This window comes from Hoplias malabaricus, chromosome 1 (assembly GCF_029633855.1).
Source record: "Hoplias malabaricus isolate fHopMal1 chromosome 1, fHopMal1.hap1, whole genome shotgun sequence".
In the NCBI taxonomy this organism is placed as follows: Eukaryota; Metazoa; Chordata; class Actinopteri; order Characiformes; family Erythrinidae; genus Hoplias; species Hoplias malabaricus.
The window spans coordinates 40,631,577-40,654,500 of record NC_089800.1 but is presented as its reverse complement, the minus strand read 5'-3'; the positions used below and the strand labels follow the sequence as shown (position 1 = coordinate 40,654,500).

The window sequence follows — 22,924 nt, the reverse complement described above, 5'->3', positions numbered from 1 at the left end:
AAGCATGAAGGCATTGCTTTCGCGGACTAGTTGATGAAAATGTGATCTCCTTGTCTTATTTTTCGGAGTCTTCTGACGGTGCGGTTCACCTACCCTGGTGAGGGCTCTGAGGGCAGCATCTCTTCATCTGTCCTCCTCTGAGACGGCAGCTGGCCGAAAGCATCGCTGCTCTCCGTTGGGGGCGAGGGGGACTGGGAAGGGTAGCTGGCCGCTGCGGTGGCAAAGGCCATGTGGGTGCGGTAGGAGGGGCCAGGCCGGTGGCTCGGGCCCTGTGTGGGAGAGGTGGCGGGGGAAGAGGACAGGGACCTCCGGGAGAACGAGACGCTGGCAGAGTGGCGGGAGGAGCTCTCGGGCATCTCCTGCGAGCGCGAATGGCGGAGGATGCTGGGCCGCGGTGGTGGGCGCACCAGGATGTCCGGCGAGCCGGCGCGGGAGCTGGGAGGTGTCTGCGTGAGGGGAGAGAGGCGCGACGGCTGCAGGACCACCTGCTGCTGCAGGCCCAGATCCAGGCGGCGCGCCCTCGCTCTTGGGCTGAGCCAGGGGGCCGGCTCAGGCCGCCAGCTGTCCGAGCTCTCGCTGCGCAGCGTGCTGGGGCTCCCGGGGTAAGGCAACACCGGTACGCCCATGCCATGGGCAGTGTGTCTCAACTGCCCCAGACTCTGGGCCTGTTGCATAGTTACATGCGTGGCTGCGAGGCCCTGAGGAGGAGGAGGAGGAGGAGGTGGGAACTCGCGTGGGTGGGCTCGGGGCGCCTCGAGCTGCAGGAAAGCTGAGCTGGAGGACGGGGGCTGATGAGGCGGGGCCCCAAGTGTACGACTATGTGAGGAGAAGTATGGTGGTGGCTCAGGGAGGTCCCGGTGGAGATGGGAGGGATGGTGGGGAGGGAGAGTGAGCCGGGCACCCTCCTGACTCAGAAAGGGAAAGTCAGGAGGCTGCCAGGTCTCGGTGGAGCGAGAGGAGGGAGGGCTGTGCGCCAGCAGTGGGAGGGTGTGGCCAGAGGCGCCGTACTGCGGGATCCTCAGACCCTCCCTCTCCTCTGGGATGGTGGGATGGCGGAAGGGCCCCTCGGGGGGGTATGGGGGTGAGGAGGAGGACATGGCGGAGCTGCGCGGGCTGACTTCAGGCATGTAGAATGGAGGGTGGAGCTCCACCTCCGCGCTGCTACCTAGATAGCCGTAGAAAGGGCCTGGGGGGAAGACCCTGTGAAAGTGGGAGACCCGGCTCTGCCCTGCGGCCTGAAGCCGACTACCCTCCAAGATGCTCATACCTTCCATGGGCCTCTGGAACCGGGGGCTGTAGGCTGGGGGCTGCATGTAGGACTCCTGGCTGGAGGACACAGGGGATATCTGGGGCCTGAGCGTGGCCATGACTGGGGGAAGGGGCCCGGGGTCGTCGTTCTCCTCGTCTGACTGCCGGAACTCAGGGTACAAGTCTGACTCCTCCACGAATGGGAAGCCTTCGATGCGCCGGGACTTCAGGGATGCTTCACCGTCCAATGACTCCATGACAAAGCGGCCATCCGGCCCGCGGCTAATCAGCTCGATGGGAGTGGTGACCTCAGCTTCATGCTTAGACACACTGTACTTCTTGCCCGTTATTGCTCGCTTGGTTCTTTTGTACAGAGAGAGCTCCTTCTCTTTCCTAGGGCTTGGCAACTTCTTCACATAAAGACCGGGTGGGCCCACACTGGCCAGGGATGGGGGCCGGGAGGAGGCGATACTCTCTGGACTGATTTTCCCAGAGGAAAGCCTGTCGATCAGAGCAGACAAAGCACTTAGCATTGGGCATTCTTTGGACTAGAACATAAGGAAAAGGTATTCATTTGTGTTTTGAGTATCTCTTCTGTTAAATCAAAGCTCTGGAGTGGTGTTAGTGATCTGAGGAACATAATGGAACCCCTCAAAAACTCTCTTCAATATTCACAACAGACGAAATAACACCACACATCTGACATTTATTTATAGGTCACTTGAGCTGAGGATGAATGCAAACACAGTGTTATGGTACCACAGGATGGGGAAACAGAATGAGACCAGGAGACACAAAACAGCGGAGAGAGTGGAGACACACTGAGCTATTAGAAGCGATAATTTGTCAGCTGGTTAAACTTCACATATAAATATTCAAGAATCGTCCTCCTCAAGATCATGAAAAATATTAGAGCATAAGAAGACATAGGAGCAGCTGTGTATTATCTCCCCAAAAGGATTTTTACCAATAAAACCTTTTACCTCCGCACCACAAAACAAAAAGCATGCAGCTAAGGCAGCTAGGCGCAGTCAGCGCCATCTGCTGAGAGAGGGGTGCAGGTGCAGGCACTCACTGAGGGCTGGTGGATGGGGGCCTGTAGCTGCTCCTGTCTGGCTCTTCCCAGTAGGGCTCAATGCCAGGCAAGGGGGTAAGAGGAGGCCTGCGGTGAGAGACACAATAGAGAGGGGGCAAGAGGTGGCCATCAGACCTGACCAGGCTTCCAAACAGTGATGCGGAGATGGATGGGGATGGATGGGAGCATGAGGCCAAATCTACAAGAACTGTGATGATACCAAGATGGGAAATGACTTCCCCGTTTGGGCTGGGTGGAGTTTCAAAAATTCATTTTGCAGCTTTCTCCTTCAAGGGAGTCTCCCCTATGAACTACAAAATGGTGGTCTGAAGGTGGAGGTGACCCGCTGCCATGCCTGCACTGATCGATTCTCAGGAGCTGATGCATAAGCGTCAGGTTGATTGTGTGTTTTGCTGCTATTGATAAGGCTCAGGCCCCACCTGAGCAGACTGCAAAAAAGCTGCATAAGATCGCTGGTAATGCCAAATCAATGCATCTCGCTGCCAAAAAAGCAGAGGTAAGCACAGATGCATTTATAGCAGCCGTTCACTTGACCACTTAAATCCTCCTACATGCGTCCCTCGCAGTAAGAGGGGAGCTGCTATGGTCAGCCATTTGGACCCTTCTGAACATGCATTACCTCCTTTGCTCTCTCACACACAAGCACACACTCACATATACACACATACATACACGGTAGGATTGGGCGGTATTTCCTATTTTTCATATATTTAAACTATTTATTTTTACTTTAATATGGTGGGGATTTTCATACAAAATTTTTCTTACAACACAAATTAAGGTTGTCGCATTTGTACTCTCTCAATGTGTGTTATTAAATTGAAATTAATAATAATTAAAAAAAAGTTCTCTACTAGCTAACCCTCCTGCACTCATGGTGTATCAGACTATCAGACGCCATGTTGAACATTAGAAAATCTCACATTTAAATTTGGTTTCCTCATTTATAACGTTTCGAGCGCTGCTAGGCCAAAGGATCTGGTTAATGTATTAACTATCATGGTACTACAGACCTGTTTCAGTTCTAGCTAACTGAAGCTATGTTGGCATATGTTTAAATATTAATAATTCAAACTGGAAAGTAAAGTCAATGAGGAACAGAAAGGAGAAAAGAAACGTGTTTTTTATTGTCTTTATTTATAGCCTACTAGCTAATGTACAACCCGGTCTCACACTTACTCGTGATATAGTCACATATATAGGAGAGTGCCATTCATGACATAGTCGCATATTTTTGACATTTTATGTGACAATATCACGATCATAAGTGAATGGGTAATAACGATACAAACCGTCATATCCGTGCCTCGTGTTGCGACAGTAACACGAAAACTCTTCCTCATTAAGGCGTCATTACCATCCGTTAATACCACGGTCTTATTTTTATTTACGGAAAATATAACGTTACAAATTCATTATTTGCTAAAATATCTAAGCAAATAATGGTTAGAGAAATTTCAATATTAACTTTTTGAAAATTAGTCAAAATAACGTTAAGTGAAAGAAATGTTCTCGTTAGAGTTAAAGCTAAAGTAGGACACCAGTAATAAGCATTGTTTAGGAGAAATATAATAAAATACTTTATGCCTTTGTGGGAATAACAACCGATGTTATGTGATTTGCATTATGCCTTTTTCAATGTTATATGAGTAATGTCGCCTGTAATCAGGAACAATTTTCGTGTCACTGTCGCATAGTGTTTGTATGGTAATTACCCATAAACTTATGATCGTGATATTGTCGCATAAAATGGCAAAAATATGCGACTATGTCACAAATTGCAGTCTTCTATATGTGTGATTATATCACGAGTAAGTGTGAGACTGGGTTGTAATGTAATATTAGCTTAGCAAGCAGGCTTCAGATTGAGTCATTGCCAAACATCACTGTACATGTTTGGTCATAGGTGCTAATAGCTAATGTTTGACAAAGGAAAGTAAAGTGAATGTTGTTGTAGGGGGGAGGGATTCAAAACTGAACATATTATTTGGGGCTGTTGCCTGTTAGATAACAATATGCTAGTTAGCAGGTGGTAGTGCCATACAGCCAGGCTCCAAGCTGTTGATAAACCACAGTTGTGCATAGATATTCTCAGATCTTTCTTGGTCCTGCATTAGCAGCACATTGGATGGAAAAAGAGACAAATTTAGTCAATAGAAAGTTTGAAATTTAGACGGTAATACATTTTGTACATGTTTCCGTCTCAAGATTATGATTGGCAGACTGGTTCATTCCTCCATTCCCCACTTAAATGTGTTTCATACTTACAGAAAGTCATTATACCGCCCAACCCTAATACACACACACTATGCAGGAGAGACCTGGAGACTCATCAGGTCCATTGCAATGCAAAGTATGATGAAAGTTAGCATGCATCAATACTTACGGTGACTCAACGCTTTTCCTAGTATGGGTTATTGACAGAGGAGGATCTAGAAACAAAGACAATAAAAAGCCAGAATGAGAAGAGGCTCACAAATTAAACACACTCTGGTTAGCCACTGCTCTTTACAGTCAATACTCAGAACATTAGGACACACTTTGAATTGGTTGGTTCTCAGAGGCTGGACTCACCTCTCTTACGTTTGAGCTTGCGTCGGTGCTGCTTGTTGACGAAACAGGCAGCCAGGGTACTGAAAAGGACAGCAGCGGCCAGGAAACAGATGGTAGCCACGATCCCAGCCACCACTGGCCTGGCCAGCCCTTCATCAGAGATCTCTGTGGGAGGGAAGGGGTCTGAGAGAGGAGACATACTCCAGAGCATGAAAAAAGATGGTAGCATGGGGAGGACTAGCATGCAGTTATTCACAGAGCAGCCAACACAGCATCTGTGTTATTTCACTATAACAATCTACTGCTGTTGTGGTTGTCAGTGGTGTAACTAGGCTTTCAAAATATTTAATGGGCCCTCATTTAAAAGTTATAATGAAATTTGCAAGTTAAAACTTCAGCAGTTAGTTAAAACTGGCATAAGCATCAATATAAGGGGTCTAATAAACACGATAAGGACCCCGTGATACTGGCCCCATAAAGAATTCAGTGCCATTAGTTACACCACTGATAGATGACCATAGACAAAGTATGGTAAAAGCGCACTTTCCGTTACGACCAGCAGGGGGCACTGAAGCTCTACATGGTTAAAGCAGTGAAATCATGGAATCTAAAATAGCTTTTTATTCTCACCTGTGCTTGACACTCCCACCACATTACTGCTTTCACTAATGAGATCATCCATGACAGCCAGGGCTCGGAATTCATACCACGAGTCCTGGAGGAAGAGGGGTGGGCAAATACATTAAACTGTCCTTAAAGTGGGTTAATAGGATGTAGGGCAGAAAAGTTGTCAAAAATGTCAGGAGTGGCTGTAATACTGCTATTCCATTCATTAAAATAATGGGTTACTAATACGAAAATGCTGATTTATTATCCTTCGGCAAGACAAGGAGCAGTTGGAAAAAAAACATGAAAAAATACACATAAGTTGCAGCATAAATTGTCCAATGCTGGACATTTATGATAAGTACTTATAAGAGCTGAGTGGAACAGCATTTATTAGCTTCTCATACTTCTTTGTATCTCTGAACAAGTACTCATAATCCTTAGTAATATAAACTGTCACACAATAAAAATAATTTAGTGCTTTCATAATATATATATATATATATATATATATATATATATATATATATATATATATATATATATATATATATATATTAATTTTAATTTAATAATTTTTTTAATTAAAATGAATATTTTTTTTGCTTGCTCAGGTTTAAATATAAAGAGTTTTTGAGAGTTTTTTTTTAGATCTGGAGCTCCTTTCAGTCTATTATGTAACTCACACATTCTCTCACTTATTCACTCACAAATTAAAACTCACACACATTTAAGTAAAGCTCCCTGCTCCTTAAGGGGTTGCTATTGTGCTATAGTTAAAATCAAAACAGAAAATGAATAAATAAACAAATTATTAGCACCATTGATTTTGATAATGCATTAATAACATGTTCAAACAGAAACACTAATACTTCACAATAACCCATCACTCTAATTAAACATTATGTTTGTTACTGCAGTTTGTTTCATTGGAGCCCCTGCTTTTCCGATGTTTTATGTTGCTGCAGAAGCTGTGACAAACATGCCTTTGTGAAAAGATAATGGCTTAATGCTTATTTTATATGATTATTATTCAGCCCTAAAATATATATATATGCTGTCCTGATCAGGTTTATCTCTACTTCACCAGAGTTAAAGGTGTCACCCAAATTTCTGTTTGGAATGTGTAGGCTTTCCTCAAGTTCTCTTACCGGAATGAGGTCTCTAGCCATGATCTCAGTCTCGTCCGCAGGAATCAAGTCATCAAGCACCTCCCACCTTTCTCCTAGACGGAACTCGATGATGTAACGGTCTATTGGCGAAGTGTGGTTGGCCGGAGGAAGCCATGTCAACAGTACACCCTGCTGTGTCCGGTTGGCTGTGAGGCACCGCGGTGGGGTAAGAAGCACCAGTGGTTCCGGAGTACTTACAGGGTATACTGCAAAAATGCATACAGAAGGCAGAGAAGACTTTGTTTAGCAAAGAGCAAAGAGGCAGGTGATGTAGCAATATGAAAATATTATTATTATAAATAATGCTGTTATAAATTGTCTGTTTTTAACTTGCGTTGGTTTCATAGCTTCAGGCGATACAAAAATAATACATTTGCAATTAAGTACATGTTTGTATATATATATTTTTTGTTGTTAAATGGCCACAATATCTCTGTAATTTTACCTGCAGCATTACTTAACTTGCATAGTTTGCCATAGTATTTATTTGCAGGCTTCAGCATGTCATACAGTCTGGCATGCAATAAAGTATAATACTAAATTTAAATTATTTGGTAAAAGTGCCTGCAAAATGTAAATCTCGATGTTAGGTTTTAGTGATGTTGCTGAATCTGCCCTACTGCTGTGAAACGATGGGTTTATAATCCTGACTATGCCAGAAATCCACAACAGCAAATTTGATCTTATTTATGAATGCAGTAAAGTGCAGTATCCTAAACAGAGGAGAGAAAAAAGGATACTGTGTCACCGATGAAAGACATTTCCCTTATGAAGCATCAGAAAAGACTGCGTTTGAGTGAGTGAGTGAGTGAGTGAGTGAGTGAGTGAGTGAGTGAATTAAAACCTGTCTATGAGGTGCTTAATATGAATTAAACACTCCTGTGAAAACATCACATATGGATAATAGAGTGGGGTTGTTCAGCAACCCTTGGCAAACATAAAAGGACGTTGCACCCACCTACTGTATTCACAGTGACTACCTCACTGAAGGGGCCCGTGCCTAACTTGTTCTGGGCCAGCACACTGAATTGATAGGCAGTCTTTGGCTCCAATGCTTGTACCACCAACCAGGTCTGAGAGCCGGGCACAGGGATGGAGAGCCAGTCGTGAGGACCCAAATCCAGCTTCTTCTTCCTGTTGGAGGACAACAGTCTAATTAGACCACTGGAAATGCTATGCTTTGAACTGAAATGGAAGTGCTACACTTAGAAGAGTATGTCTGTGGCTTTCACATATAAACCCCATTTCCAGAAATGCTGGAACGCTGTGCAAAACGTAAATGTAGAAGGTGTTGTTGGTACTAATGGTACCAACTACAAATTGGGCAAATAATTAAAAAAAGAAAAACAGCAAAAAACATAAATAAATAAACATTTGCAGCTGCAACATTTAAACCATTATCTTTGTACTAACTTCAATTAAACATAGGATTTAAATTATTTGTTTTTATTTACATTTTGCACATTGTTCAAACGGGAAGTGTGGTTTGTTCTTTTAACATCTTGTATGTCTCAGTACACCTATCTTATGCTCAGCTCACCATGGGAACACTGTTTCTGAACTCTCTTACTGACACAGTGCTGAACCCAGGTCTGAACAAGAGCTTGTGATGTTGAATTCCACAAAGCAGCACAAGAATAGATGTGGAGCCTAATATATCAAAAGTCAGTCCTCTGATCTAGAGTGCCTCTTAATATACTGTCAGATAAATGTACTGTGCCTTTAACAACCATCGTGTCATGAGCCTTGTCCCAATGCAACCGCATGATTTGTTTTCATGTATTTATTGCCATGGCATTCCCCAGCAAAAAGTCATACATTATTTAAGTGCACAAGAGAATGGGGCTTTGCAGTGCACAGCATTGATTTAATATGTAATTCGCCAGGAGTTTGTACTATCAGAGCATGACAGAAGTGTAATGAAAATGATAAGTAACTGCATTACTCTCCCAGAGCCAGCACTATTTCTTCAGAATACTTAAGTCTGTATATCACATCCCACTGAACATGCTAGGAAACACACTAAAGGCTAACTTATCACACCTCATAGATGCTTGCGGTAACATTTAATGTTGCTTTTCCACTACAAGCAGCACATGCACATGCAGTCAATTGATCTTGTGTATATGGAAGGTGCAGTAGTGCTCTGCATGGTCAGAAATTTGTAGACAGTCACTCAGTGCTGTAGACAGTCAGATGCCTGGCTATGGGCTTGGTGACATGAGTTGTTTATGTGGGGTAAGGCACATGTGTGGCTGCTCAAAAGTGTCAGCTGAATATCTGAGGCTGTAAAAAGTGTATCTCCAGGTAACTGCATGTGAATGCATATTTGTGAAAATGTACACAGTTACTGTACACACTAGGTAGAGAGGATGCAAACTAATTACTGCAAACACTAGGGGGAGAGATTATATATTTATACTAAAGGGAGAGAGTACACCCTTAAATACTATAAACACTAGGGGGACCTACACAGGGCCATACCAGACCGAAAAGGTCTGCTCAAAGCCGCCGTCGTATCCAGGTTCCCAGGAGACATTAGCTGAGGTTGTTGATGCTGAGACGTGGACATTGGTCGGGGCATGAGGACTAGTGCCTGCAACACAGAAAGGCAATATTTTGAACCAGTCTACAGTACTGTGCAGAAGTCTTCAGCACCTAAGACAAGTATAAATATTTAAACTAATGCCTTCTCAGTAAGTGTGGTGCTTGTATAAAGTTATATATAATCACAATAAATACAAAAAAAAAATAATATAAAACAAATAAGTTAATTTTTTGTTTGATGAACAATGTTTTGTTCAGATTCTTCTGATTGCAACAGCACACATGATTTAAAATCATTGTTTATTAACCAATAAAACTAGGTACTGGATGATAACCTCAAATAATACGCACTGCCACGAGGAGAGATTTTGAAAAAGTTAAACCAACACATTCACACACAGAATATCACACTTACTGGAATAATGTTACTTGTTTTTATTCCAATGTTGTTTCGTTGTATTTGTTGTTTTTTTAGCAAATAAACATTTACTGCTTAGATAAATAGCTTTTTAAATCCCATAATCTCTGGTGTACATTTGAGCACTGTATGACGAGGCTGTTAGTATGCAGTGATCAAGAGGAGATTTTTTTACCAGTAAAATATACTCAGAAGATTGGGAACACTTGATTGGTTGTAAAATACAATTGAAATGATTGGAAGCACAGCTGAAATGTTTGAGATCACTGTTTTCAGCAGTAAATACATATATGAAATGACTAGAGCACTCTTCAACATCTAAAGTGAATCAAATGATTCCCAACTTTTCTATGAATTGGTTCAGAACTTTAGTTAGTACTGTATATTTCCATGAGTACCTATTGCCCCATGTTAGGCTATGAACTAGCAAAATAATAAAAGGTTGAGGGCAGAATTTAATTACCTGGAATGTAAAATGATATATTCAAGAGTTTTCCATGAGAATAATAATAATAAAAAAAACACCCTGTTCAAACATCAGTTAAGATACAGTCATCTCTTTCCATCAGCTCTGTAAGTGTCTGTGAGGGAGAGTTTAAACATGTCTAAGTGGAGCACTAGGCTCCATCCACTCTCTTATCACAGAATACCAGCAGTACCAAGAGTCTTAATTACTCCCTCATTAAACACAAGCAACGAACTGTCATAAAACCAGCCCAAAATAAACAGTGCATGCTAAAGTGAACATGTGTGTACAGTAACGTCACTTGTCATATGAGGGCTAACCCAATGACAGCTGGGATTGGGCACACGATGCCCCAAGGCCATTTGCCACAATGACTCAGATCCACTGCTTGGGCACAGAGTGTAATTCCCCAACACAATCCAGGATGAATCTAGGCTGAGGATAAATCACATGACTGACAGATTTTGAGACTCTCTAAAAAAGACACTCTCAAAGTGTGGTCCAATTGTTGCAACAACAAAAACAGCACTTTGGCATCAGTTATCACACTTTGATTGTTTCCACTAACAGTGTCCAGGTCTGTAACTGTTACCTGACTTATAACCTCTTGGGGAAAATAAACTATAATTGCTCATTAAATTTTATTCACAATCATTCTCTAAAAGGAAAGCACCTATGAAATAAATGTATATTTTACATAAATAAATGATGGGACATTAAACCTAATGTTTTTCTTTCTCAGCCTGTGACAACTAGACAACTGATAGTTCTGTAGTTCTGAATGAGAGTAAATGGGACCCATTCTTCCTGAGCAAACGTCTCTAGCTGTTTCAAACTTGATAGGTGTCTTCTCTAGACTGCATGTTTCAGCTCTTTTCAAATATGTCCAATATAATTCAGATCATGGCTCATAGAAGGCCTTTAAAGAATAGTCTAGTGTTTGGTTCCTAGCCATTCCTGAGTGCTTTTAGCTGTCTAGGCCATTGTGGAATATCTTTGCAGAATAAGCAATGATCACACTTGTTTTGCTTTATTCTGTGACATACCAAAGGCATCCAGTTATACGGGAGAAAATTGCTTAATATTATCACTTTTAACTACGAATGAAGCTGATTTAATGAGCTGTAATGGTACAACTTTTGTCCAAGTCTGTATATGGTCAGTGGAGCTGATAAAATGGACAGTGAGTGTAAAAACAAGGAAGAGGCTGTAATGACATGACCTAACACAAAGATGACTATACCTATTACAAAAAGTCGTGTGCTGGCAGTGATGCTTGTGACGACGTTGGTGGCAACACACTCCCACTCTCCATGGTCCTCTTTGCTCAGAGAAACGAACTGTAAGCTGCCGCTTGGTAATATGTTGTGCTTGCTTCTGCTGGGCTTCCCTACCTTCAATGACAGACAAAACAGCATTTGAAGCATCTGGAACACTCTCTACATATAAATAATTCTAAATATAAACCCCGTAATTCCACTAAGTGGCTGTTTTATGTGAAACATCTATTTTATATCACATTACAGCTGTATAGTGGCAGATTGTAGCCCATCTGCTGTCATGCCCAATTAGCCTCCCTCTACCTCAATCAATATTGGTCAGTTTCTGACCAGAGGACCACAGATGACCAGTGGTGGGTTATTTCTTTGTGGTCACACAGACGTGGTAATGACATGGTAACATGTGTGATGCTGGTACAGGTTTATCAGACATAGGGGTGTTGCTGTTTTTACACGTCTGTGTCCCTCCTAGATTTAGAGATGTTGTTTGAGGCTAAATACAAATGATAGGAAATTGAGTTTAAAACTTTTTTAAAAAATTTTTTTCATTTTTTAAATTTGGTATAGTAAGAAAAGAAATGGGATTTACTTTGTTCTTCCAATTATGTAATTTTTCAATTCTGCCTTCCAAAATCAGAAAAATGAAAAATAACAAATTTTCCGCTTTATTGTGAATTGTAATGAAAGTGGTAGGACTGTACCATCACAGCGGGGAGACATGCTCTCTGAACGTAAACCATAGACATATATAAACCACCAACTTTCCACAAAACAACGGATACTTGTTAAAGGCAGACATTATACTGAAACACATGGAGCAGCAGTGTCAGCATTTATACGGCCAGAGCGATCAAACCTTCTACACTTCACGAAAACGCAGTCATGCCATGTAGGCTTCTCTGTGCTGCTCTATAGCAATGTTTTGTATGAAAAAAGTGTTTTGTGTTTTTATCACAAAATCAAATCTTACTTGTCAAAAAATAAGTGTTATAACCCTTAAACCAGACAACAAACCCCATAAATTGAATAAAATTTAGTGTTCCAGATATTAAAAAGTAAAATCAGATTTTTTGTGTACTGTGTAAATGCTGACACTGCTGCTGTGTGTCTGAGTACAAAGACATTATTCGCTGTTTGGTGGGCAGTCTGTGGTTAATGTGCAGAGACGAACAGCAGGTTGGCCTCCTTGGCTATGATGGTACAGTCACTTTCATTACAAGCCGCAGTAAAGGTGAAAATGTGAAAATGGAATAAACAAATAAGTTTTCTAAAATTCAGATATAATGTAAATATAATGGAAAAACTGAATAATGAAGGAAACGGATTCTTTTCTTAATATAACAAATTTTAAGAAATAAATAATAAAAAAAATGCATCTAGACAAAGCTTTTTAATGATAAAAAATAAAGTTTATATTTACTTTTTAAAAATCAAATTAAAAAACTTTCTATACAATTTTAAACAATACAAAATAAAAAAATGTGCTGCAATAAGTTTAATGCCTAAGATGCATTAAATATATTCTATTATAGCAGTGTGGTCCTTGAAAAGACTTAGTCATACCTTTCTCCAGGTGATGGTCGGAATCTCAGGATCTCCAGAAGCAGCACAGGGGATGACCAGCTCTCTCCCGGCCTCCTGACGGTATTCCCCCCCAGGCCTTACATTAAAGTAAGGGGGGTCCTGTGTATGAGTGGAGAAATCAATGTCTGATTAAGGCTTAAAACTAAGCAGCTAAAGTTGCTCTACTACTGCATTGTGTATAGCTTTTGGCCTATTTTCTGAAAAATGTAACTTTAAAGAAATTCATATGTTCAAGTAAAGGAGGGAATATATTCTGCCCAGTGTATCACAGGTAGGAGATCCATTAAGCTGACTGAACATTAGGTATGTTATTTGCCAATCAGCATCTTATGAATCAAGTAAAGGTGCTGTAAAAATGCTTTTAGTTTAAGGACTAAGTGGTAGCTGTACTGTAGTGGTAACTACAGTACTTTGCAAAAGCCAGACATTCACATTTTATTTAATTTCAGGTCAAGTACTAGTTATTAATTTTGGGCAGGGTGCTTTTAAGGAAATGAAATATTATCAACTGCAAAAAGGAGAAAATTATAGTGAAATAAATTTAAAAACAAGACATCCCCAAACTACCCAAACCATTATTAACTTAATAGTTTAACATAAAGAGTAAGAAACATATGAAGTAAGAGTTCACTAATGGCTTTAGCTTCATATTATTACTTGAAAATTCAAAAAAAAAAAAAAAAAAAAAAAAAAAAATTTGCCAAATTCTACAACAGTATGTTGAAAGTGTTTACAAGACACAAGGCGCTATAGCCCACTATATATTTTAAACAAGACTAATTTCTTTTCCCTGATGCTGAAAAAATGCATAACCCTAGACATTCTGACTGGAAAATGATTAAAAATAAATGCTGGCTTTTGACTTTTGCATGGTATTTTAAACATCACATTAACAAGAAAATTACAATAGACATTAAATCAAATAAAACCAACTAACCTAAATCAGCATGACAAAGGCCAGAACTAACCTTTAGCACCAAAGTGGCTGGAGGGGATTGTCCCATGGTACCGAGGGCATTGTAAGGCACACAGGTGTAGGTGCCGAGAGAGTCTTCTGTGACCTCTGCCACCCGAATGCTTCCATCTGGCATTTGGCTCCAGCCTGGGTACTGTGACAGACAAAATACAAGGGTATAACCTGTGAGCTCATACCCATTCATAAGGCACAATGTGCCAAGTCAGACCTGAAAGGTTAAGTCAAGGTCAAGTGTTTTTATGGTGAAAAGACCTTCTCCACTCTTAACGGGTATCCATCTTTTTCCCATCTGACTGACGTAACGGGTGGGTTGGCATCGACAGGGCAGCGAATGATTCCTGGCAACTTTCTTGGGACGTAGATGACTGGTGGCATGTTAAGAACGCGGGCAGGGTCTGCAGAAGGCACAGGAAGACAAACAATGAATCTCATAGCCCAGAAATAGAGAGTTTGGTTTCTGGTCATATAACTGTGGCTATAAGATATATTAGGGTTAGCCTTTGAGTTTCAAAGCCTGAGAAAAAAATTCCCTACAATTCAGTTAATTTTTGCCTCTGGAAATCTGTTAGCACGTTAGCACTGCATTAATGTTGATGCTCACTGTTAACCCATGTTAGATTAAACATGGATATTTGAAACTTGTAAAAGACATTCAGTGTTTTCTTTGAAGCTTTCCACAGCATTAAATTACATATTTACAAAGTATGTTGCAGTTTTACCACAATCCTTCCAGTAAAGCTGCTTTCCATTTCTAACATATAACTACAAATCACTGTTAACGCTGCCGCTCAAATTTAGTGACAGATCTAACTCACAGAAAGCCTTTTTCATTGTGTTTTTCTCATTAAAATATTCTGAACCATTGCTAATCAAAACATGCTTTGTTACTTCCTAATTACACTGGCATATAATCTCTCATCTAAGGTCTTCAGTCCAGCTCCTGAAATCTTAACCAATGGGAATGTTGCTTGGTTGCTTTTTGTGCTAATTTTATAAATTAATCAGTTTTTTGTTGTTGTTTTTTTGGCACCAAAAATAATGAAATAAGATTAGTTCAGTACCAGCACAGTTTTTAAATTCAATCATTAGGGTTTAAATAGATATGCAATGCAATAAGCATTTTCCAATGTTATATTTAATACACATTTACACAGTAATAATCAGAAAGGTGTCAGACAACAGAATGATCGACAGTAGCCAGTTAAGTTGTAGCAAGATTAGCTTGCTAATGTAAGAAAACACTAAAGAATAAAAGTCTTACAGTATGTAGCTTATACATACAGTATGTAGCTTATATAATTTTTACACTTGATTTTTACTGTGTTCAGTACAAAACAACAGCTACATGGTCCAGTTATTTGCATTGTTCAAGAGTTGTCTCAATGATGATCTACACCATGCTGATGACACACGTGTAAGGTTATGATGACTCGCACAATGACTTCAGTGAGAGAGGCGCCAGCAGGGCTCAGAGAGATGCCTCACACTCAGAGTTTTATCTACCGCTCATACAGCCCCACATATAGCACAGTACAGATGGAAACAAGCCCTAGCGAACTCCACAGAGAGTCTGAAATCTAGGACAGCTCAGGCGCCAGGCACCATCTACAGCCTCTCAGAGGGAGCCAAGCAGCCTTGTGTCCATACGCGACAGACACCAATTACCCACTCCAACTCTATGACATAAAAACACCTTCAAGGCACAAAGGAAATGGGCGGCGTGGTGTGAGCATGGGTGTAGCAATTCAAAATATTTTGGCTCCAATGGCCTTTCGATTTCTGAACCTGGATCCTGTTCAAACGCAGATTTTCTTTCCTTTTTTTTATATCCTCACAGCTGTGAGATGAAAGCTTTTTTTTAGGCTTTGTACGCAACACCTACCGTATGTTTCCCTTAGTAATGTAGTATGTTAAACAGCCTTAAAATTTAAGGTTATTATATTAAGTTGATTTGATGTGCTCCTGAGTTGTACAACTACTTAAACTATGGCCTTAATATCCGCTGATCACCAGTAATGTATTCATGAATATTGGTAGATGCTTGGTGAAGCCTCTGGCAACAATTATACATTTATCAGGACATACAAAAGTTTGGGGAAATATTTCTTTTTAGGCGTTTTGAAAGAAATAAACATGAGAAGTGAGGTCAATCTAACATTTATCAATTACAGGCTTTAAGTGCATATGAAAACAATGCGCACTTTTACAAATTTTATTAAAGCGCAATTATGAATCCTGTGCAACATTAGGCATTTTACACATAAATATTTTAAATATTCAGTTATTAATGCCTTAACTATTAAGCAATGAGTAGATTTTTCGAGGTCATCTCTTGCTGCTTCACGTACCACCAGTTGTATGCATACTTGCGTTTGAGATCCACTGCTTTAAACTGAAAGGCTCTTTAAGGTGTAAAAAGGGACTCTAAATAGCCCCTTCAGGTCACCTTAATTTTAATGCCATTGCATAAAATTGCTGATTGGAAAATCGCATATGTGGCAACATTTGTTTTATTTGACACTACATCATGCTGTTTAAAATATGGCAAGTGGATAAAGGCCGGTCTCAACAGACTTTCGATTTCAATTAAAAGGCTGTACTTACACTGTACTGTCAGGTAGGCTGAGGCAGAGGGGGAGATGCCCAGGCTGTTGCTTGGGCTGCAGGTGTATTTTCCAGCATCCTCAGGCTTCACACGGAAGATAATGAGGGTGCCGTCGATCAGGATGCGCACTCGGAGCTTCAGATCACTGCACACAGGCAAGAGGCAATTGACCAAATCACAAACTGTTTCTTTTTTGTAACATATATGGCAAAGCAGTTATGAGGACTGTGCTACAAGTAAAAAATCCATGCCTAAAACAAAAGTCTATCTGCCAGCAATACACAGTTTAATTTAATTAAGGTATCCAAAGTAAATTTTCAGTATAATAATATCAGATTTATCAGGTGCTCTATATATGTGTGGGCTGTGCATTTGAGACTGGTACGCAATACCATGTATTTGGTAAATGTGTTTTAAGCTATAGGCAGTGGAACTCAAATGTAACACTATAGTCATCAAATCAGGATGTGATCAATACATGTGCTGTATGTTTCAGAGCAACAATAAAGGATCCTGAGTCTGCATATTTTCTGGAGATGAAAAAGTCTAACTCAGCAGAAGGGTGAGCAGTGGTGTGTGTGGGGGTGAGGGGGGTGGGGGGGGTTGGGGTTGAGCAGAATGTGAGACACTGTGCTTTCAGCAAATTATTTTAGGCTGTAGTCAAAGTGAAGGAGTCAGAGGGACAGTATTGCTCTGCTCAGGCACCAATCAGAGCATGCTTTCTTAGGCATGTGATGACACAAGCACACTGACCCAAGCTGTTCCCATTCCAGTACCAAAACCTGCTGTGTGTGCTTCTACACACACCACACAGCTGCAGCTAAACAGAGAATCAAGCATTCCAAGTTTATAAATCTAAGGGAAAAGGGTGAGCTTACATCCCTCTTGTATCAGTACTAGGGCAACATACTGTACTGCAATTATTAGATTGCTAAATATAGCTATTGCAATATGGGTCACAGATAATGTCAAGATGATCATTTTAAAAATAAATCATATTGTGCTGTAGAAATGTATTTAATGTGCTCATATTCATTTTAAACTTTTTTTTAATGGAATAAAGTAATTTTGACACATTTTATCCCCCAGAAAATGGCAGGTGGTGCAGCACAATAATGAAATATGAAACATTTAATAAACATTTTAAAGTCGTAAATGCATAAAAGTAATTTTATTGGCTGCAGTGAAAATGTATTCACACAATGAAAGTATTGTATGGACACACCAATGTTAAACACCAAGCTTCACCCCTGGAGCCTTTTGTTAAATGTGAGTCATTATATTATGCAAACCCCATTTCCAAAATGGAACATGAAGTAAAATGTAATAACATCCAGAATAAGCTTTTTTTTTACTTAAAAAGCACAAAGAAAACATTTCCAGTAACTTCACTGAACATCACTGATTTGTTTATACATTTAAGCAAACTTAGAAATTGATTTGGGACAGAAGCAAAGTAGGAGTGAAAATTTTCCATTCCATAATAAGCTGATGAATTTGATATTTCACAATCTACAGTAAAATACATTATTTAAAAAAATTGAGTTAATCCAAAGAAATTTCTGTGTAGGTAGGGCACGACCTTTGAGCCAGTAGAAATGTATGTGTATATATATATATATATATATATATATATATATATATATATATATATATATATATAGTGTTTTCTGTGTTAATTAAATTATAAATAATTATGTAGAATTAATATTATTATTTATAAATAATTATAAATTTTAACCAAAAAATCCAAACTTTCCTGGAAATTGGGTTTATATATTATATGATATTATATTATATTATTTATGAGTGTACATTTATAACTATTCCAAAGACATGGCACAATAGTGAATTCGATCATAACTTTACTTCTTGAAGTAGACATTGTCCTCCTCCCAGTACCATGTGTAGGTCAGGTTGCCGGGGTAGGCCTCCGCTTGGCACGTGAAGAGGGCATTCTGGGAGATGTTTACAGTGATGTTCTCAGGAGGAGCTACAATGTATGGAGGACCTGGAAAAAACAGAAAGTACTGGCAAAATTAATTTACTGTGATATTTCCCTTGCCACACAATCACTCCATCAGCCAAAATATATTAATCATCAAAATTGGCCTCATTAGTGAAACTAACTGAACACTAAAATGAACAATTAAAGAAAGATTGTAACCCACCAATCAACCTTTTGTATACTGCACATGTACTTTTTCGCACATTTGCCCTAATTTTCTCATTAATGTCAAAGAGACAGCCTTCTGAGATTTTTATAAAAGCAAACAAAACTGTAGCAGCAACAGACCTACAAGCTCTTCATATACTGTATGTAGACCCTTTTTAAGAGACTGTACATAGCCAAACGATTAAAGACAAATGATTTTCCAACTTTTCTTGTGAAATTAAGAGTATTAACTCCCTTACAGACTCTAGTTTTCTGAAATGACTTTACAATAGATGTTGGCGGATGCTGGTCTTTCAAGGAGGGGAAGCTCAATTTCAGCCTCGATTTGTCACTAGTCGTTTTTAACAAAGAAAATGCCATTAAGTGGGTTAAGAAAGTCTGGTTCAACTCAGAACAGAATGAAAATGTAATGCTCCCTCGGATCTTTACACCAAAGGATTGCTGATTTGCTCATTTCGCTGTCAATCCAAAAGGGATTCAGCCTCAGACAGATCATCCAATCATCATGCAGAAGCTGAGCTTCCGGGCCAGCCAAGGCCAGCCCACTGCCTCATAGATGCTGAGCGGGACAAAGCCCAGCATTTATCCAATGACTCGTCTCGTTTCGCTGCACTTCGCTGCTTTGCTATTGAACTCTGTGGGCGCTCAGTGTCCACACTGTTTAAATCACTGTGAATCTGCGGGAATGATTGAGAGGAAAACTGCGTCTTTACCAGTGATAAGAAGCTGATTCTGAACAAAGTTGAGCGCGTTGTAGTGCATATTTATTCCATGACATGTACACCCAACAGTATATATTTGATCATTCGTTTTTTGACATTTTAGGGGAAGCTGAGCTTCTCTTGCAGTCTTAGAGCAATCGCCTCTGATGAGAACATTAGAGGACTCATATAGTAACACAGGATGGTTAGTTAATGAATCTCCAACTCATGAAGCTACATCACTTGCAGCTCCACAGCTCTAAAGCCCAGTTTGAGGAGCTTGAAATTCTGCTAACCTCAACTTGGAGTTAAGTTTTAGATTTCCATGTATCTCCAGAACATCCAAATCTAGTGGCAAAGCTTTTATATATGTACTATTGATCATATGTTTTCAAAATGGGTGCTCCTTATTTTACTAAAGTATATATTTTCATTGTAAATTTATGTTCATTCCAAATTTGATGTCTGCAGAAATAAAAGGTGACAAAGTGAATGTATCCCACATCACCATTCTCTTTACCAACACTTAAGAATCTTTTCAGGACTGAGAACCCCAACTGATCCAGTGATGTTTTTTGAACAAATTTTCAATAATAATTCACGCCCCTATGGTGTGACATACACCACATCCTGGCTTTTAATGCCTTGCCATCTGAGGGACTTAAGGTTATGTGCATTTATTTGGTTTTTGATCATTTCATTAGGTACATTTATTGTAATGTGTTGTGGGCATCCATTTCAATCATGTGCAGATATAAACAAAAATGAAAGGAAACATTAAAAATGTAGCTTTAGCTTTCATGTAATGATATAAATATTGCTGTGTTCTGATTTTATTATCATTTCTCAAATTATTTCAACTCTTAATGAGGTTTGCACATAAATTAGATTTTTCATTAAACTAGTCTTTAATGCTTGTGTTTTACTGATGTCTGTTTATCAGCAAGATTATCCGTATTGGTCATTCCTTGAATTTGGGCCCTTTTAATATAATTGGACAAATCAGCAGCCTGGCCGAGCCTCTGACCAGTATTTCTTTTACATACACTCTATGAATGGTCACAGCATGGCCTTACCTTTTCGCATAAGCAGATTAAAGCATTTGATTATTTACAAAACACAATGCTTATCTAAATGTGTGCAGGATGCCCTGAGCCTTCAATCAAAGAAAGCAAACGGACTCTTGACAATACTGTGAGTTTTTGCATATTAAAAAGGCTTCACAAAATGCCTTGCACAAGCAGCTCTAAAAATATTTTGCACAGGCTCCCGAGGACTGTTATTGTTATTGCAGAGGACTTCTCTGGAGTGTCTCTCCGGAGGCTCAATGAGAATATTGCTTCTTCTTTTTTTTTTTTTTAAACAATATTGCCAGTTTACAAAGAATCTAAGAAAACAAACCTTGGGCCTGCGATGCCTTGGCATAGCTTGGTTACTTCTCCAGGCCATAATCCTCCTGAATAAGGGCCTCTGTTTTGAACAGCTACATATTCACTTTATAGTTCATTATACAAAATCTACAACCACTGTAATCACTGTATACTTAAATTCAAAATGTATGTGTGCACACCCTAGCAATATTGTTTGCATATATTCACTGGTCAGCCATAACATTATAACCACCTCTTTGTTTCTAAACTCACTGCCCATTCCCTTAGCTCCACTAACCAGACAGGAGAACTTTGTACTTCTGCAATTACAAATTAAAGTCCATCTGTGGCTTTGCATGCACGGTTGCCCTCACAGAGCAAGTATGATTTGGGTGGTGGATCATTCTCAGTGCTGCAGTGACACTGGTACAAGTGGATTGGACACAGCAACTACTTAAGCTACTTAAGTATTTAAATCCTGTGTCCACTCACTGTCCATCCTGTTAGACACATCTACCTCGTTGGTCCACCTTGTAGATGTAAAGTTAGAGACAGTAGTTCATTTGTCGCTGCATAGTTTGTGTTGGTTGCCCTCCAGTCCTTTATCATTGGACACAGGACGTTGTTGACTAGAAATTTTTGGTTGGTGGCTTATTCACATTCCAGCAGTGACCCTGATGGGTTTAAAAACTGAAGCAACACTGCTGTGTCTGATCCACTCGTACCAGGCAACACAGAATAACACACCACCACAATGTCAGTGCCACTGCAGTGCTGAGAATTATTCACCATCCATACCTGCTCTGTGCTGGTCCTGACATTGAAGGACAGGGTGGTAGATCAAGAGACAGACTAGAGTCTGTAATTGTAGAACTAAAAAGAGCTCCTGTGTATTCAGTGGAACTGAGAGAAGGGACCATGAGTTTCAAAACAAGGAGTTAGTCATAATGATTTGGTTGATATAATATCATAGTGAATTTATTTAGCAGTAGAATACAAGCAATAATACAGCTTAGGAATTTTATTTTTTGGCAAAAATCGAGCATATATTTAGTTCATTAAAAAGGATTGTAGTTGCAAGTTGAATTGAAACAATCAGATTACAGTGTACTCACTAGGGTATTTATTTTTCTTTTTTTCTCCATTAAAACAAACTGAGAAGCTAGGGACACTGTTACAGAAAATATAATATCAGGAAAACATGTGTATGTAAAATTGATTCAGCTGCTTTGTCAACTTGAGAACTTGGTTTCACAGCCAACATTTTCAAGGGACCATATATTCCACGATAAAGACAAGTTAAATTAAAGCTAAACCTTGACTTTATACACTAATGTGCACATGAATAATTATGTTCAAGCTGGAAATTGCACATTTTCACTTTCAGCTCAGTTCAGTTCAGTCCAGTTCAGTCTGTACGCAATTAAACTCAATATTTAAGATGCAATTTAGAACCCAATGGGACCAACTTTAAAAATACATAAAACTTTAAATCTAACTGGAGAAAAGCTTTTAAAACTTGCATGGTTTGGTAAATTAAATAGAAGTTTTTTTTTCTTTTTATAGAAATCCATAGCATGACTGGATAGGCCCTAGATGAGCAAAAAGGGTTTTAAATTCAAGAGAATGACCAGTCAAATAAAAGGAAGAAAATATCTAGGGCACTTTTTAACAGATACCTGCCCATATCTTGTAATTTGAAAGAAAAGAAGAATGCCTTGTTCCCAGCTTACTGGGATAAACATGGAATGTTTGCTTGAGACCATCCAGACTCTTTCCCACAGCCACAGCTGGAAGAGTTAGTAAATTTTCATGATCCAAATGAAATATTTCAGCAAAAGTCAGTATCTTAATAAGTATATAAGTATATATTTGTTTGCTTATGAATATACAAAAATCTCTTTCATTACAAAAATATCAGTTTTATTACAAAAGGTATTCCTGTACAGAACACAGTTATCTTTTTCTCCTCTACAAAAATGACATGAGTACAAGGATAAAGTTATAGCTTTGAAGCATTCTGAGGTTATAGCCCTGGCTCAACAACAACCATATAAAAATCCAGTGTTTATACAAGACACAATGCTCTATATATGAACTCATAGTGCTGCTATCCCCTTCAAAAA

General features: G+C 39.5%; 1 protein-coding gene across 7 annotated transcripts in view; it reads right to left on the bottom strand.

The window, feature by feature from the left end:
* igsf9ba (immunoglobulin superfamily, member 9Ba) overlaps window positions 1-22,924 on the bottom strand; it is a 99,582-nt gene that overhangs the window by 8,197 nt on the left and 68,461 nt on the right. For 4 of the 7 annotated variants that reach the window (XM_066662579.1, XM_066662573.1, XM_066662572.1 and 1 more), the window contains exons 6-19: window positions 18,421-18,562; window positions 16,551-16,696; window positions 14,199-14,341; window positions 13,939-14,079; window positions 12,950-13,069; window positions 11,350-11,500; window positions 9,148-9,271; window positions 7,634-7,809; window positions 6,655-6,881; window positions 5,528-5,612; window positions 4,919-5,080; window positions 4,731-4,776; window positions 2,324-2,410; window positions 94-1,749 (exon numbers count right to left, since the gene is read on the bottom strand). In XM_066662579.1, the coding sequence (XP_066518676.1) occupies window positions 94-1,749; window positions 2,324-2,410; window positions 4,731-4,776; window positions 4,919-5,080; window positions 5,528-5,612; window positions 6,655-6,881; window positions 7,634-7,809; window positions 9,148-9,271; window positions 11,350-11,500; window positions 12,950-13,069; window positions 13,939-14,079; window positions 14,199-14,341; window positions 16,551-16,696; window positions 18,421-18,562 (3,406 nt within the window). Of the gene's footprint in view, window positions 1-86; window positions 1,750-2,323; window positions 2,411-4,730; window positions 4,777-4,918; window positions 5,081-5,527; window positions 5,613-6,654; window positions 6,882-7,633; window positions 7,810-9,147; window positions 9,272-11,349; window positions 11,501-12,949; window positions 13,070-13,938; window positions 14,080-14,198; window positions 14,342-16,550; window positions 16,697-18,420; window positions 18,563-22,924 lie in introns of those variants that run through there. The other 3 variants (XM_066662576.1, XM_066662577.1, XM_066662578.1) reach the window with 3 other exon arrangements.